We start from the raw sequence: 15,000 nt of genomic DNA, 5'->3' as shown, positions 1-15,000 counted from the left end.
ACCTGAAATATAGAGCAGGCAGTGTGTGAGTCAAACCAGCAGCTCTGGAACTGTAATATCATCACAACTATCATTACAAAAAATGATGAATACTCTCCGGCAAATATCTAGTTTCAAATCTATTGATGCCTCGTGTTTGCATGTTGTGCCCAAGACGTCCACAGACGTCCTATGAATTAGCACATGTCCATGTCCCAGGATGACACCCTGGGTCGCCATTTTGAAAGATTAAAAGGGCACATAATGTGTTGAGCTCAGAAAAATCAACCTTGCTTTGCTTTATCGCTTTATTTTATTTGGCTGCTTGTAGGCCTATACCTGTATGATTCTCGATTGATACATTGATTCTCTGTGTGAATGTATTCATCACACAAACAGTCCAAAAATGCAATATTTTCAGGTGGATTCATGCATGCATTGCATTATTCCTGCAAGGATAGATGGGCAGGGGGGGGGGGGGATCCATGTTGTACAATAGTATGATTGGTGTTAAAGGGATTGTGGTTTTGGAATTGTTCTTATTTTTTTTAGGTTTTCTAATCTCAATTGCACCCAAAAAACATGAACCTTTAACATTCAGTAGATTTTCTGTGATCTGGGGTTTTCTGGCTCAAACAGGTGCTCTGATTTGCCGGCAGTAAGTGATGTAAGACCCTGCAAATCCCATATATGTCAATGGGATTTGCCAGAAGATGTCACTGTTTTCACTGTGTTGCCTGTTTTCATTGTAGCTCAAAAGGCTTCCAAACCCCAAAGAAAACTTCAGACCACAGAAAATCCACTGAATGTTCAAAGTTCAGGTTTTTTGGGTGTAATTGAGGTAATAAAACCTAAAAGAAAAAAGAAATGAAAATGAATGTCATAAAACCTTTAATTCTCACCCTGCTGGCGCCCAGAACTATGCTCTTCTTGTCCAGATCCAGTTCAACTAGCAACTCCTCCACCGCCTAGTGGAGAAATAACAGGACATAAAAATAACACGCGTTAACTTTATGGGTTCAAACGTCTGTAAAACAAAGAGCATGAAGCTGTACTTATAGGTGTGTGTGTTTTGGCAGCAAAATTTGATTTTAGTTTAAGTCATATTGAATAGTTTTCATTTAGTTTTAGTCACATTTTGGTCACCTGGAATGGTCTTAGTGTTAGTCTAGTTTTAGTCGACTAAATGTCATAAGATTTTAGTCGACTAAATCTACAGGTGATTTAGTCGAACAAAATGTATTTTGGCAGGCCTTGATGCTGTCGTAATGACTGATTTACAAGCTCACACGTTGTGAGCTTGTAGATCTGCTATTTTCAGCATGCAACCAAAGTGTAAAATGACTTAAAATATTGGATCTGTTGTCCACTAGTCCCTTCCTAACATTTTAGTCTATTTTTTATCTGTTGACGAAATCGTCAATACATTTAGTCTTAGTTTTAGTCACCATAGCTTAGTTTTCATTTAGTTTCCATTTAGTTTTCGTCAGTGAAAAAAGGTAGTCGACGAAATTAAATGTTTCGTCTTAGTTTTAGTCGACGAAATCAACACTGGTGAGTACAATACCTTCCTCTCGTCATGGGAGATGAACATGTATGACGTAGGTGTACAGGTGTAATGTACAGTACCTTCCTCTCGTCATGGGAGACGAACATGTATGACTTACAGTAGGTGTACAGGTGTAATGTATACAGTACCTTCCTCTCGTCATGGGAGACGAACATGGACCCGTAGCGTTTCATGATGGGAGGAGACAGAGCCTGGAAGCGACAGCGGAAATCACTGAAGGGCATGTGTTCTGGATAACCTGGAATGTGATGGGAGAGAGAGAGACACTGTGAGAGAGAGAGAGAGGAACTGAAGGGCATGTGTTCTGGATAACCTGTAATGTGATGGGAGAGAGACACTGTGAGGGAGAGAGAGAGAGAGGAACTGAAGGGCATGTGTTCTGGATAACCTGGAATGTGATGGGAGAGAGACACTGTGAGGGAGAGAGAGAGGAACTGAAGGGCATGTGTTCTGGATAACCTGGAATGTGATGAGAGAGAGACACTGTGAGGGAGAGAGAGAGAGAGGAACTGAAGGGCATGTGTTCTGGATAACCTGGAATGTGATGGGAGAGAGACACTGTGAGGGAGAGAGAGAGAGGAACTGAAGGGCATGTGTTCTGGATAACCTGTAATGTGATGGGAGAGAGACACTGTGAGGGAGAGAGAGGAACTGAAGGGCATGTGTTCTGGATAACCTGTAATGTGATGGGAGAGAGACACTGTGAGGGAGAGAGAGAGAGGAACTGAAGGGCATGTGTTCTGGATAACCTGTAATATGATGGGAGAGAGACACTGTGGGAGAGAGAGAGAGGAACTGAAGGGCATGTGTTCTGGATAACCTGGAATGTGATGGGAGAGAGACACTGTGAGGGAGAGAGAGAGAGAGAGAGGAACTGAAGGGCATGTGTTCTGGATAAGCTGTAATGTGATGGGAGAGAGACACTGTGAGGGAGAGAGAGAGGAACTGAAGGGCATGTGTTCTGGATAACCTGTAATGTGATGGGAGAGAGACACTGTGAGAGAGAGAGAGAGAGAGAGGAACTGAAGGGCATGTGTTCTGGATAACCTGTAATGTGATGGGAGAGAGACACTGTGAGAGAGAGAGAGAGAGAGAGAGAGAGAGAGAGGAACTGAAGGGCATGTGTTCTGGATAACCTGTAATGTGATGGGAGAGAGACACTGTGAGAGAGAGAGAGAGAGAGAGAGAGAGAGAGAGGAACTGAAGGGCATGTGTTCTGGATAACCTGGAATGTGATGGGAGAGAGACACTGTGAGGGAGAGAGAGAGAGAGGAACTGAATGGTATGTGTTCTGGATAACCTGGAATGTGATGGGAGAGAGACACTGTGAGGGAGAGAGAGAGAGAGGAACTGAAGGGCATGTGTTCTGAATAACCTGTAATGTGATGAGAGAGAGACACTGTGAGGGAGAGAGAGAGAGGAACTGAAGGGCATGTGTTCTGGATAACCTGTAATGTGATGGGAGAGAGACACTGTGAGAGAGAGAGAGAGAGGAACTGAAGGGCATGTGTTCTGGATAACCTGTAATGTGATGAGAGAGAGACACTGTGAGGGAGAGAGAGAGAGGAACTGAAGGGCATGTGTTCTGGATAACCTGTAATGTGATGGGAGAGAGACACTGTGAGGGAGAGAGAGAGAGGAACTGAAGGGCATGTGTTCTGGATAACCTGTAATGTGATGAGAGAGAGACACTGTGAGGGAGAGAGAGAGGAACTGAAGGGCATGTGTTCTGGATAAGCTGTAATGTGATGAGAGAGAGACACTGTGAGGGAGAGAGAGAGGAACTGAAGGGCATGTGTTCTGGATAACCTGTAATGTGATGAGAGAGAGACACTGTGAGGGAGAGAGAGAGGAACTGAAGGGCATGTGTTCTGGATAACCTGTAATGTGATGGGAGAGAGACACTGTGAGGGAGAGAGAGAGGAACTGAAGGGCATGTGTTCTGGATAACCTGTAATGTGATGAGAGAGAGACACTGTGAGGGAGAGAGAGAGAGAGGAACTGAAGGGCATGTGTTCTGGATAACCTGTAATGTGATGAGAGAAAGACACTGTGAGGGAGAGAGAGAGAGAGAGGAACTGAAGAGCATGTGTTCTGGATAACCTGTAATGTGATGAGAGAAAGACACTGTGAGGGAGAGAGAGAGAGAGAGAGGAACTGAAGGGCATGTGTTCTGGATAACCTGTAATGTGATGAGAGAAAGACACTGTGAGGGAGAGAGAGAGAGAGAGAGGAACTGAAGAGCATGTGTTCTGGATAACCTGTAATGTGATGGGAGAGAGACACTGTGAGGGAGAGAGAGAGAGAGAGGAACTGAAGGGCATGTGTTCTGGATAACCTGTAATGTGATGGGAGAGAGACACTGTGAGGGAGAGAGAGAGAGAGAGGAACTGAAGGGCATGTGTTCTGGATAACCTGTAATGTGATGGGAGAGAGACACTGTGAGGGAGAGAGAGAGAGAGAGAGAGGAACTGAAGGGCATGTGTTCTGGATAACCTGTAATGTGATGGGAGAGAGACACTGTGAGGGAGAGAGAGAGAGAGAGAGAGGAACTGAAGGGCATGTGTTCTGGATAACCTGTAATGTGATGGGAGAGAGACACTGTGAGAGAGAGAGAGAGAGAGGAACTGAAGGGCATGTGTTCTGGATAACCTGGAATATGATGGGAGAGACAGTTGTTTATGCACTGTGATGTGTTGGCTGTCAATCGATTAAAATATTTAATCTGATTAATCGCATGATTGTCCATAGTTAACTGTGATTAATCGCAAATGAATCGCATATTTTTTATCCGTTCTAAATATACCTTAAATCAGTGGTTTTCAAGATTTCTCATATAAAGGTCCATTATTTATTCTGCATTTGAGCCACGGAACCACCATTTGATGACATTTAGCCTTCCAGACCCAAACTAAAGAACTGTATTGATGTTGGCCAATGGTACCATTACGAGAGATAACAGGCCATGTTGATCAAAATAACATGTTTTCTAAGTTTTCTAATTGTGTAGACTTAAATTAACTTAAGTAATGCAGCTGTTTAACAATTATTCAACTCTTCAGTGTAAAATTGCCATGCGTCTCTCAACCATTCTGTCAAACTTCACAGTGCGTTAATCGCGCGTCAAAAAAATTTGTGCCGTTAAAAGGATTGTGAGTTAACTAGTTAATAGTGCATTAACTTTGACAGCCCTAGTTTTGATACTTGAATGGTTCTTTCTTTCTTTCTTTCTTTACTGTATTTCGATAGTCTAGTACCGTTCGGCCAATTATGGCCAGAGTTAGTGGGAAGAACCTTTTTGACCAAAAAAACGTCCATTCAACCCCAAGTTTGAATCACATGTCGAGGGTTGTGTGTATTCAACGAATCGCCAAAAGTATCTTCACTTTGACGCATATAAGGGATGCCACACAAATGCAAAAAATCTAACCGTTTGATCCAGAAACGTGACAAAGCTTGCAGCCTATTGCTTATAGAACCAAAACGCTATATATCACGATCACGCCAGATGCGATCAGCACCGAATTTGAATTGCACGTTGCATCATGGCCTCCGACGCTATATTCCTCCCAGTGGATCACTCAGCTCCGGGCAGCCGCAACCCACGACTCGCAGGCGCTGCCTGCAAACCACACTTGCAAATTCCCCACATTTGCACCTTTCTACTTTTCTTCCTGCTACTCGGGGGTCATTCTGTAGTTAAGTCCGACGTCATTTTGTAGATTTGGGAGACCAGTATAGCTTTGTTGTTGCAAGGGTATAGCGGTAAAATTAGACTTTCGTGGTTGTTTTCGTCTCAGATTTAGTCCGACGGAGCGTCACAGTATAACTCTATGGGGACACAAAAGCGACACAAAAGTAGGACCCGGAAGTATCTCTGGAGGGGGGCGCTCACGTCACGGCTGAAATACTGAATTGGTGCAGTAGGCCTACTGTATATACAGTATACCAACCTGTGCGGTAGATCTGCAAGGCAGCCAGGATCTGTGTGGAGTGCAGCTGCACTCTGAGGCTGGGGATGTCAAACTGTCCGTTGTCTGTCCGGGCCAGAACACACTGGAGGAAGACTGGCCGGGCCCGGCGGATCAGGTTCAACAGAGCATCCTGGAGGGAGGGAGGGAGGGATGGAGGGAGAGAGGGAGAGAGGGAGAGAGGGAGAGAGAGAGAGAGAGAGAGAGGTGTATTAGTAGGATGCGTACTGCCTGTTTGACAGTGAGTGTGTATAGGATTCTCATTGACTGCTATGCAGTGAGTGTGTACACAGGATCCTCATTGACTGCTATGCAGTGAGAGTGTACAGGATCCTCATTGACTGCTATGCAGTGAGAGTGTACAGGATTCTCATTGACTGCTATGCAGTGAGAGTACACAGGATCCTCATTGACTGCTATGCAGTGAGAGTACACAGGATCCTCATTGACTGCTATGCAGTGAGAGTGTGTACAGGATCCTCATTGACTGCTATGCAGTGAGAGTGTACAGGATCCTCATTGACTGCTATGCAGTGAGAGTGTACAGGATCCTCATTGACTGCTATGCAGTGAGAGTACACAGGATCCTCATTGACTGCTATGCAGTGAGAGTGTGTACAGGATCCTCATTGACTGCTATGCAGTGAGAGTACACAGGATCCTCATTGACTGCTATGCAGTGAGAGTGTGTACAGGTTTCTCATTGACTGCTATGCAGTGAGAGTACACAGGATCCTCATTGACTGCTATGCAGTGAGAGTACACAGGATCCTCATTGACTGCTATGCAGTGAGAGTACACAGGATCCTCATTGACTGCTATGCAGTGAGAGTGTACAGGATCCTCATTGACTGCTATGCAGTGAGAGTGTACAGGATCCTCATTGACTGCTATGCAGTGAGAGTGTACAGGATCCTCATTGACTGCTATGCAGTGAGAGTGTACAGGATCCTCATTGACTGCTATGCAGTGAGAGTGTACAGGATCCTCATTGACTGCTATGCAGTGAGAGTGTGTACAGGATCCTCATTGACTGCTATGCAGTGAGAGTGTACAGGATCCTCATTGACTGCTATGCAGTGAGAGTGTACAGGATCCTCATTGACTGCTATGCAGTGAGAGTGTACAGGATCCTCATTGACTGCTATACAGTGAGAGTGTACAGGATCCTCATTGACTGCTATGCAGTGAGAGTGTGTACAGGATCCTCATTGACTGCTATGCAGTGAGAGTGTACAGGTTTCTCATTGACTGCTATGCAGTGAGAGTGTACAGGATCCTCATTGACTGCTATGCAGTGAGAGTGTACAGGATCCTCATTGACTGCTATGCAGTGAGAGTGTGTACAGGTTTCTCATTGACTGCTATGCAGTGAGAGTGTGTACAGGTTTCTCATTGACTGCTATGCAGTGAGAAGATATTTTTCAGCTCTTCACAACATTGGCCAGTTCACCACCTGGTCCTCCTCTGGTAAAAATCGTCTAATAATTATCTTTATTGAAAAGATTGCACTGTTTCCGCCACAGTAATGGCCTATGATGTCAAGACTGTGACATACAGTTACAGGCCCTTTTATGTTGCCTATAAGTTAAACACAATATTGGGCTGTATTTTGCGTGTCTTAAGTACCAGGTCTTATTCCCTAACTTGAGTAAACTAAAGACCTGGAGGCGTGGTCAATGCTCTTTGGCCACTCAGAATAGCCAAATGGCATTGATCACGCCTCCAGGTCTTTAGTTTACTCAAGTTAGGGAATAAGACCTGGTACTTAAGACACGCAAAATACAGCCCATTAATGTGACTTAGGCAAACCCCAAAATGGCCTAAGTAAGTCTGGAATAAGTTACTTACTCCAGGAATGCTGGAGTAATAATCTAATGTGTCAATTTTGGGGGTCCTTACGGCCTGCAGTTTGACTTCTATGCAGTGAGAGTGTCTATAGTATATGATACTACTTACAGCCTGCAGTTTGACCTCTACGCAGTGCGAGTGTCTATAGTAAAGGTCAGGATACTACTTACAGCCTGCAGTTTGACCTCTATGCAGTGCGAGTGCCTGGTATAGTATAGTTCAGGATACTACTTACAGCCTGCAATTTGACCCCCACGCAGTGCGAGTGTCTGGTATAGTATAGGTCACTACTTACAGCCTGCAGTTTGACCTCTACGCAGTGCGAGTGTCTATAGTATAGGATACTACTTACAGCCTGCAGTTTGACCTCTACGCAGTGCGAGTGTCTATAGTATAGGATACTACTTACAGCCTGCAGTTTGACCTCTACGCAGTGCGAGTGTCTATAGTATAGGTCAGGATACTACTTACAGCCTGCAGTTTGACCTCTACGCAGTGCGAGTGTCTGGTATAGGTCAGGATACTACTTACAGCCTGCAGTTTGACCTCTACGCAGTGCGAGTGTCTGGTATAGGTCAGGATACTACTTACAGCCTGCAGTTTGACCTCTACGCAGTGCGAGTGTCTATAGTATAGTTCAGGATACTACTTACAGCCTGCAGTTTGACCTCTATGCAGTGCGAGTGTCTGGTATAGTATAGGATACTACTTACAGCCTGCAGTTTGACCTCTATGCAGTGCGAGTGTCTGGTATAGTATAGGATACTACTTACAGCCTGCAGTTTGACCTCTACGCAGTGCGAGTGTCTATAGTATAGGATACTACTTACAGCCTGCAGTTTGACCTCTATGCAGTGCGAGTGTCTATAGTAAAGGTCAGGATACTACTTACAGCCTGCAGTTTGACCTCTATGCAGTGCGAGTGTCTATAGTAAAGGTCAGGATACTACTTACAGCCTGCAGTTTGACCTCTATGCAGTGCGAGTGTCTATAGTACAGGATACTACTTACGGCCTGCAGTTTGACCCCCACGCAGTGCGAGTGTCTGCGTATGGCCGCCATCCCGCCGCTGAAGGTCTTCCTGATGGTGCCGATCCGCTGCAGACAGCGCTGGCTGTTCCCCTCCAAGCCCCCCAGGCCGCGCACCAGGGGGGGCACCGAGGCCCTGGGGGCGAACAGGGCCTTCACCACACCTCTGGAGAGAGAGAGAGAGAGAGAGAGTCAGGAATACATGGTCATGTGTGGAGTCTGCATGTTATCCCCGTGTCCCCTATAGGGTAGGTATAACCTACCCTACCCTACCTATAGGGTAGGTATAACCTACCCTATAGGTAGTTTATAGGTTTTATACCTAGGTATAAACATGCAGTAATCCTGGTCTCTAAACAAGTTGTGGATGTGAGTATAGTGAGACTCACATGGAGGAGTTCTGCAGCAGAGAGATGGCGTTCAGGGCGGACGGGTTGCTCTGGATCAGAGCGAACCAGCCCGTCAGGTCGTAGCGGACCGGGTCAGAACCCATCAGGTGGTTGACCTCGCACTGCAGCGGCTGCTCGCACTGACGCACTGCATGGGGGGGAGGGGAGGGGAGGGGGGCCGGAGGAATACACTCATGTTTATGGATGTTATGGACATTATCTTGGGCGACAAAGTCGTATGCACACCTGTATGCTCTGAGGCGGGTGTGTACTGCGTAGGCAGGGCTCAAATGCATTCAGAAAAATGCACATAAAGTGCACAAAGACCCACACACCGCCTGCACTTGCAATACGAACTTTATTGTCAAAGAGCTTCTTCAGGCATCAGAAAGTTATCCTGAAAAGGGTTTTCTTTTTTTTCTTTTTTTTTTATCCCACGATTTTGTAACCCATTTTTCACCCCTGTGTCAATCCTGGGCTCTACACACCCTCCACCAACCTAGTCCCCATATATGGGGGACATGGGGAGAGCAACGGACTTGAACTCATGCTTCCTTCATGCCTGAGTGTCCAAGTTGCTCCTTTACACCTGACAGGGGGGAGTTTCCCTGGTTGGACGTAGCGCGTGGAAGGAACACGTTATTCCAACCAGTTCCTTTCCCCTCCATCAGGCGCCCCGGCTGGCCAGGGGGAGGCAGTGACCAGGATTACTGCATGTTTTTTGTGAGGGTATCTACCCTAGGGGACACGGGGAGAACATGCAAACTCCACACAGAAAGGCCCTATCGCCAACCCCCGCCTTTGGGTATGGGCACTGATGACGCGGACGAGGAAACACGCCGCCAGCCGCCCACAGCGTCCCGAGCGGGAATCGAACCCAGGACCTTCTAGCTGTGAGGCGACAGCACTACCGACTGAAAAGGGTATCTTTGAAAGACAAAGAACCGGCACACTGTCAGACACCAAAACGTGAAAAAATGATCGTGATCAACCAAGTGCTCTACAGCGTCTCACCAGAGTTGCTGTAGTATCCACACACACACACACACACACACACACACACACACACACACACACGTGGTCTCACCAGAGTTGCCGTAGTATCCACAGACTCTCTCCAGCACGGTGCTCTCGGTGGAGCCCGGCGTCACCATCTCCTCATCCAGGAGCCACAGCAGACCCCTGGGCTCCCCGTCTGCTGCACGCAGCTATGGGGGCCACACACACACACACACACGCATAGACACACATAGACACACACACATAGACACACACGCATAGACACACACGCATAGACACACATAGACACACACGCATAGACACACATAGACACACACGCATAGACACACATAGACACACACACACACACACACACACACATACACACACACACACACACGCATAGACACACATAGACACACACACGCACACGCATAGACACACACACACACACACACACACACACACACACACACACATAGACACACATAGACACACACACACACACACACACACACACACACACACACACACACACACGCATAGACACACATAGACACACACACGCACACGCATAGACACACACACACACACACACACACACACACACACACACACATAGACACACATAGACACACACACACACACACACACACAATGACACAGGTGTAGTTAGAAACTATACATTTCTACAGCATACTGTACATACTCACAACTGCTACTTTCACAGAATTTTCCGTCCGTGCACATCGTCGTGCCACATTTTCACGATTTTTCAAAAATAGCAGACCTACAAGTAGATCTGCTATTTTTCAATAGCCAAAGTATAACAGAGTATAGCAGTGTGTATAGTGTGTGTGTGTGTGTGTGTGTGTGTGTGTGTGTGTGTGTGTGTGTGTGTGTGTGTGCGTGTGCGTGTGCGTGTGTGTGTGTAGGCCTACCTGTATGGCAGGTTGGTCGATGGCAGACACCACCTCAGCTGGACTGTTTTCTGGACTCTCCAGCTGAACGGGAACCTTCTCCTAAAAACACAACCAGAACACACTGTATTAGTTAGTATGTACTGTATAGGGATGCACCGATCCGGCTTTTTGGCATTCGATACCGATTTCGATACATGGGGGTCCAGTATCTGCCGATACAGAGTACCGATCCGATACCCCCCACAAAGAAACGTAATAACCTATTAAGCTGTATGACTCACTGTGTGGAGTCTGGAATCATTATTTTGTGTAAGGCAACATCAAGGCTTGACTTAAACATTACTTTCCCAACTTTGTAAAACAAAATGTAACAAACACAGATATAAATGCACTGAATTATTTATTAAATAACTGTGCAACAATTAGACCAGGTTAATGTGTGCGCAGGCTAGCCTGGCTGCATTCCACATGTTATACTGTCAATACTACACTGCTGTGTCACAGAGGAGGTAGAGTTGTTTTCATACTGTAATTACACATAATTATCGGATTGGATCGGATCGGATAATGGATCGGCCACCGATCCAATACCCGATCTAGAATTTTAGCCTGGATCGGCGCCGATCTCCGATACGAGTATCGGATCGGTGCATCCCTACTGTACCTGTCTGCTTTGCCCACTGTTAGTGTGCATTAGTGCCACCTAGTGGTGGACTTCTATATAGGTTTAGTTTTGCACCATGTGATGTTTTTTGATACTTCTAGCTTGCCATAGTTGTCAGTATGTGTTCAGTGTTTTCAACTTAAGACAGCAGAGGTAGGAGAAAACATGCTAGAGTTCTTTTGACAAGCCTTGGAAAATATATGACTGTAAGCATATTTTCTGTTGGTTTTATTAAGGTTTTGTTTTCTTGTAGTCTTCTGTCAGTCTATCTGGTGATGTTTATATAGGAATACTAGTGAAACTACATGAAACTACATTTCATGTAGTTAGTTTGAAGCTGGCTGAAGCTATAATTAGGCTAATCAACCCCACTTTAAGTGCTTTACAGTATCTGTTTGGTGACAGTGACTTACAGAAAATGTGCAGATCTACAAGCTTCAAACCGTTTAGAACTTGTTATGTAGATTCTTGTCATTTTTCAGTGCATGACACCAACGCAGAACTTTAACCCCATAAACCTTAAACTTCTACATATCTAACCCCAACCTCAATCTTTTCGGTAATATAGTAAACGGAGCTAAAAATGTATTTTTATAAAGCAACCATTTTGTTCCTGTGAGGACAAGGGAACGTGTCCTCAGGTGATGTCGGTGCGTATACCTGTGCGTATCTCTCTAGTGTGTTACTGAAGGTGTGTGTGTGTGTGTGTGTGTGTGTGTGTGTGTGTGTGTGTGTGTGTGTGTGTGTGTGTGTGTGTGTGTGTGCGCATATACCTGTGCGTATCTCTCCAGCGTGTTGGTGAAGGTGTGTGTGTGTGTGTGTGTGTGTGTGTGTGTGTGTGTGTGTGTGCGCATATACCTGTGCGTATCTCTCCAGCGTGTTGGTGAAGGTGTGTGTGTGTGTGTGTGTGTGTGTGCGTGTGCGTACGTGTGTGTGTGTGTGTGTGTGTGTGTGTGTGTGTGTGTGTGTGTGTGTGTGTGTGTGTGTGTGTGTGTGTGTGTGTGTGTGTGTGTGTGTGTGTGTGTGTGTGTGTGTGTGTGTGTGTGTGTGTGTGTGTGTGTGTGCGTACCTGTGCGTATCTCTCCAGCGTGTTGGTGAAGGTGTGTGTGTGTGTGTGTGTGTGTACCTGTGAGTATCTCTCCAGCGTGTTGGTGAAGGTGTGTGTGTGTGTGTGTGTGTGCGTACCTGTGTGTATCTCTCCAGCGTGTTGGTGAAGGTGTGTGTGTGTGTGTGTGTGTGCGTACCTGTGTGTATCTCTCCAGTGTGTTGGTGAAGGTGTGTGTGTGTGTGTGTGTGTGTGTGTGTGCGTACCTGTGCGTATCTCTCCAGCGTGTTGGTGAAGGTGTGTGTGTGGTAGTGTGTGTGTGTGTGTGCGTGTACCTGTGCGTATCTCTCCAGTGTGTTGGTGAAGGTGTGTGTGTGGTAGTGCTCCAGCAGTCTCTCCTGCAGGTAGTTGTGACATAGCTCCGCCCATCCCGCCGCGCGGGCCCCGCCCCCCTGCCCCCCCTCCCCTCCCCCCCCCTGCTCTCCGCTGTGCCTGGGGTTCCTCAGGCCGGGCGTGTCCACCACCATGACGGAGGCCAGCGTCATCAGCTGCTGGGAGCTCAGAGCCCTGGTGTTGGGGAGGACAGTGTTGTTTTAGTTTTAGTTTTAGTCATAGGGCTGTATTTTGCGTGTCTTAAGTACCAGGTCTTATTACCTAACTTAGGTAAACGTTGCCGTAGCAAATCAATGCTCTTTGGCCACTCAGAATAGCCATTTGGCTATTCTGAGTGGCCAAAGAGCATTGATCACGCCTCCAGGTCTTTAGTTAGGTAATAAGACCTGGTACTTAAGACACGCAAAATACAGCCCATAGTCTCTTGAATTGTTTTCATTTAGTTTTTGTCACATTTTACTAGTCACCTGGAATGTTTTGGTGTTCTAGTTTTAGTCGACTAAATATCATAATATTTTAGTCGACTAAATCTATGTGCAGGTGATTTGGTCGACTAAAATGTATCTTTGGCGTGCCTTGATGCCGTCCTAATGGCTGATTATACACTTGCTGAAAATAGCCGATCTACAAGCTCACGACGCGTAAATAATCATATTTGACTCTGTTCCACAGATTAATATTCGCCCCTACAGACTCTGGTATCCCATTCTGAACGGGCACCCATTTTGGTGTCGGCATCATGTTATGCTTTAGCTATTTAAAAATAGCAGATCTACAAGCTCATATCGTGCCACCGAGTGGCGCGATACGAGCTTGTAGGTCTGCTATTTTTGAAAGATCGAAGAGCGACTGACATTTTTAGAATCTGATCTCAGGTCAGAATGGGTTATAATCAGACCAGTGTGTGTCCAGCGGGAACCTCGTATGAATCTGATCTCAGGTCAGAATGGGGTATATATGGACGTAATCACGGCGTGACTTTACTTGCAGATTGAACACTGGTCAGCTGCTGGGAGCTCAGAGCCCTGGTGTACGGAGGACAAGGATCACATAGACATAGACATTATTCAGGACCGTTCACTGCTTCCCCTCAGCCAGCTCTGGTCTCAGACACTGTGGTGCCGTGCGGTTGTATTTGACATTCCGTTTCTCTTTCTTTCAATCATTTTATTTTTCATTTTTGTACAAACCGACACATGACTCACATATACATACAGACTAACCGACATACATTATACATATGTCCATACATCATCTTCTTCTTTTACTACTTATATAATCATTCATGTAGTCTTAGAAATAATAAAGCCTTTGTTCTTAACATGAATAGTTCCTTAATTTGCCAAACCTCTTGATAAGATATTTCTGCGTATTCTCCTCCCATGTATTCCACAACTGGGCCCCAAACCAAGAAGAATCCATCCATGTCTCCTTGGAGAACATGTGTGAGCCGTTCTAGTGGGAGCAGTTGTAGAACATTATGGAGCCAACTCCATACAGATGGAACAACATCCCCAATCCAACATTGTAGTATTGACAACCTAGCACAGTACCATAGTATATTCAGGATTCTCTTGAATCTATTAAATTCAGGTGTCGTTTGGTGTAAGCCCAAGTTCGATCCTTAGCCCTATTATAGTAGAAATTCCGTTTCTCTTGAATGTTGCCACCACTGTTGGAGCAGCTATATAAACTACACAGGTTCATCCCGACCGATGTTCTGGGCATCTTTATAAAGTTAGTGTTAGTAAAAAGCAGGTAAAAGAGTATAACGTTTTGAGCAGTCACTCTACCATTCACTGCAGTAGAAGAGGTGCACCGCAGCAATGTCGGCTCCGCCTACAGGAAATACATTGCTGCGACCATGAGACCCGTTTCTGAATTCGTCTATATGTGGAAGTAAGCGGCGTCACTTTACTTTGCAGATTGGGCCCCAACTCGTTTCACCGAAATATACAAAAATACTGCGGATAACGGCAGAGGACATAAGTGTGTCTTGTTCACACAAAAAAGTATGCTTATATTACTTGGAAATTAATTACCGTAATATCTGTGCATGCAGGGAGGGAATTAAGAAAAGATGCCCCATATGACCCGCGGCTCTCTGTGCTGGACTGGAGCCCAGAACGACTGGCCTAGTTGGCAACCCTGTGCCGTACTAATGTTACTGCTCTTATATTACATTAC

The 15,000-nt window shown here is 45.8% G+C and overlaps 1 protein-coding gene across 6 annotated transcripts in view; it reads right to left on the bottom strand.

Annotated features, from left to right (window-relative positions):
• myo18b (myosin XVIIIB) overlaps positions 1-15,000 on the bottom strand; it is a 105,612-nt gene that overhangs the window by 54,059 nt on the left and 36,553 nt on the right. For all 6 annotated transcript variants that reach the window (XM_083794204.1, XM_083794199.1, XM_083794202.1 and 3 more), the window contains 9 exons: positions 12,756-12,987; positions 10,730-10,810; positions 9,877-9,997; positions 8,790-8,937; positions 8,383-8,566; positions 5,503-5,653; positions 1,678-1,787; positions 882-947; positions 1-2 (listed from right to left, as the gene is read on the bottom strand). The exon at positions 1-2 is cut by the window's left edge and continues 127 nt beyond it. In XM_083794204.1, the coding sequence (XP_083650330.1) occupies positions 1-2; positions 882-947; positions 1,678-1,787; positions 5,503-5,653; positions 8,383-8,566; positions 8,790-8,937; positions 9,877-9,997; positions 10,730-10,810; positions 12,756-12,987 (1,095 nt within the window). The remainder of the gene's footprint in view (positions 3-881; positions 948-1,677; positions 1,788-5,502; positions 5,654-8,382; positions 8,567-8,789; positions 8,938-9,876; positions 9,998-10,729; positions 10,811-12,755; positions 12,988-15,000) is intronic.

Source organism: Protomyctophum parallelum (assembly GCF_964188405.1).
Source record: "Protomyctophum parallelum genome assembly, chromosome: 21".
NCBI classification, from domain to species: domain Eukaryota; kingdom Metazoa; phylum Chordata; class Actinopteri; order Myctophiformes; family Myctophidae; genus Protomyctophum; species Protomyctophum parallelum.
Note: the sequence above shows the minus strand (reverse complement) of the source record. Positions and strands in the feature narration are given on the sequence as shown.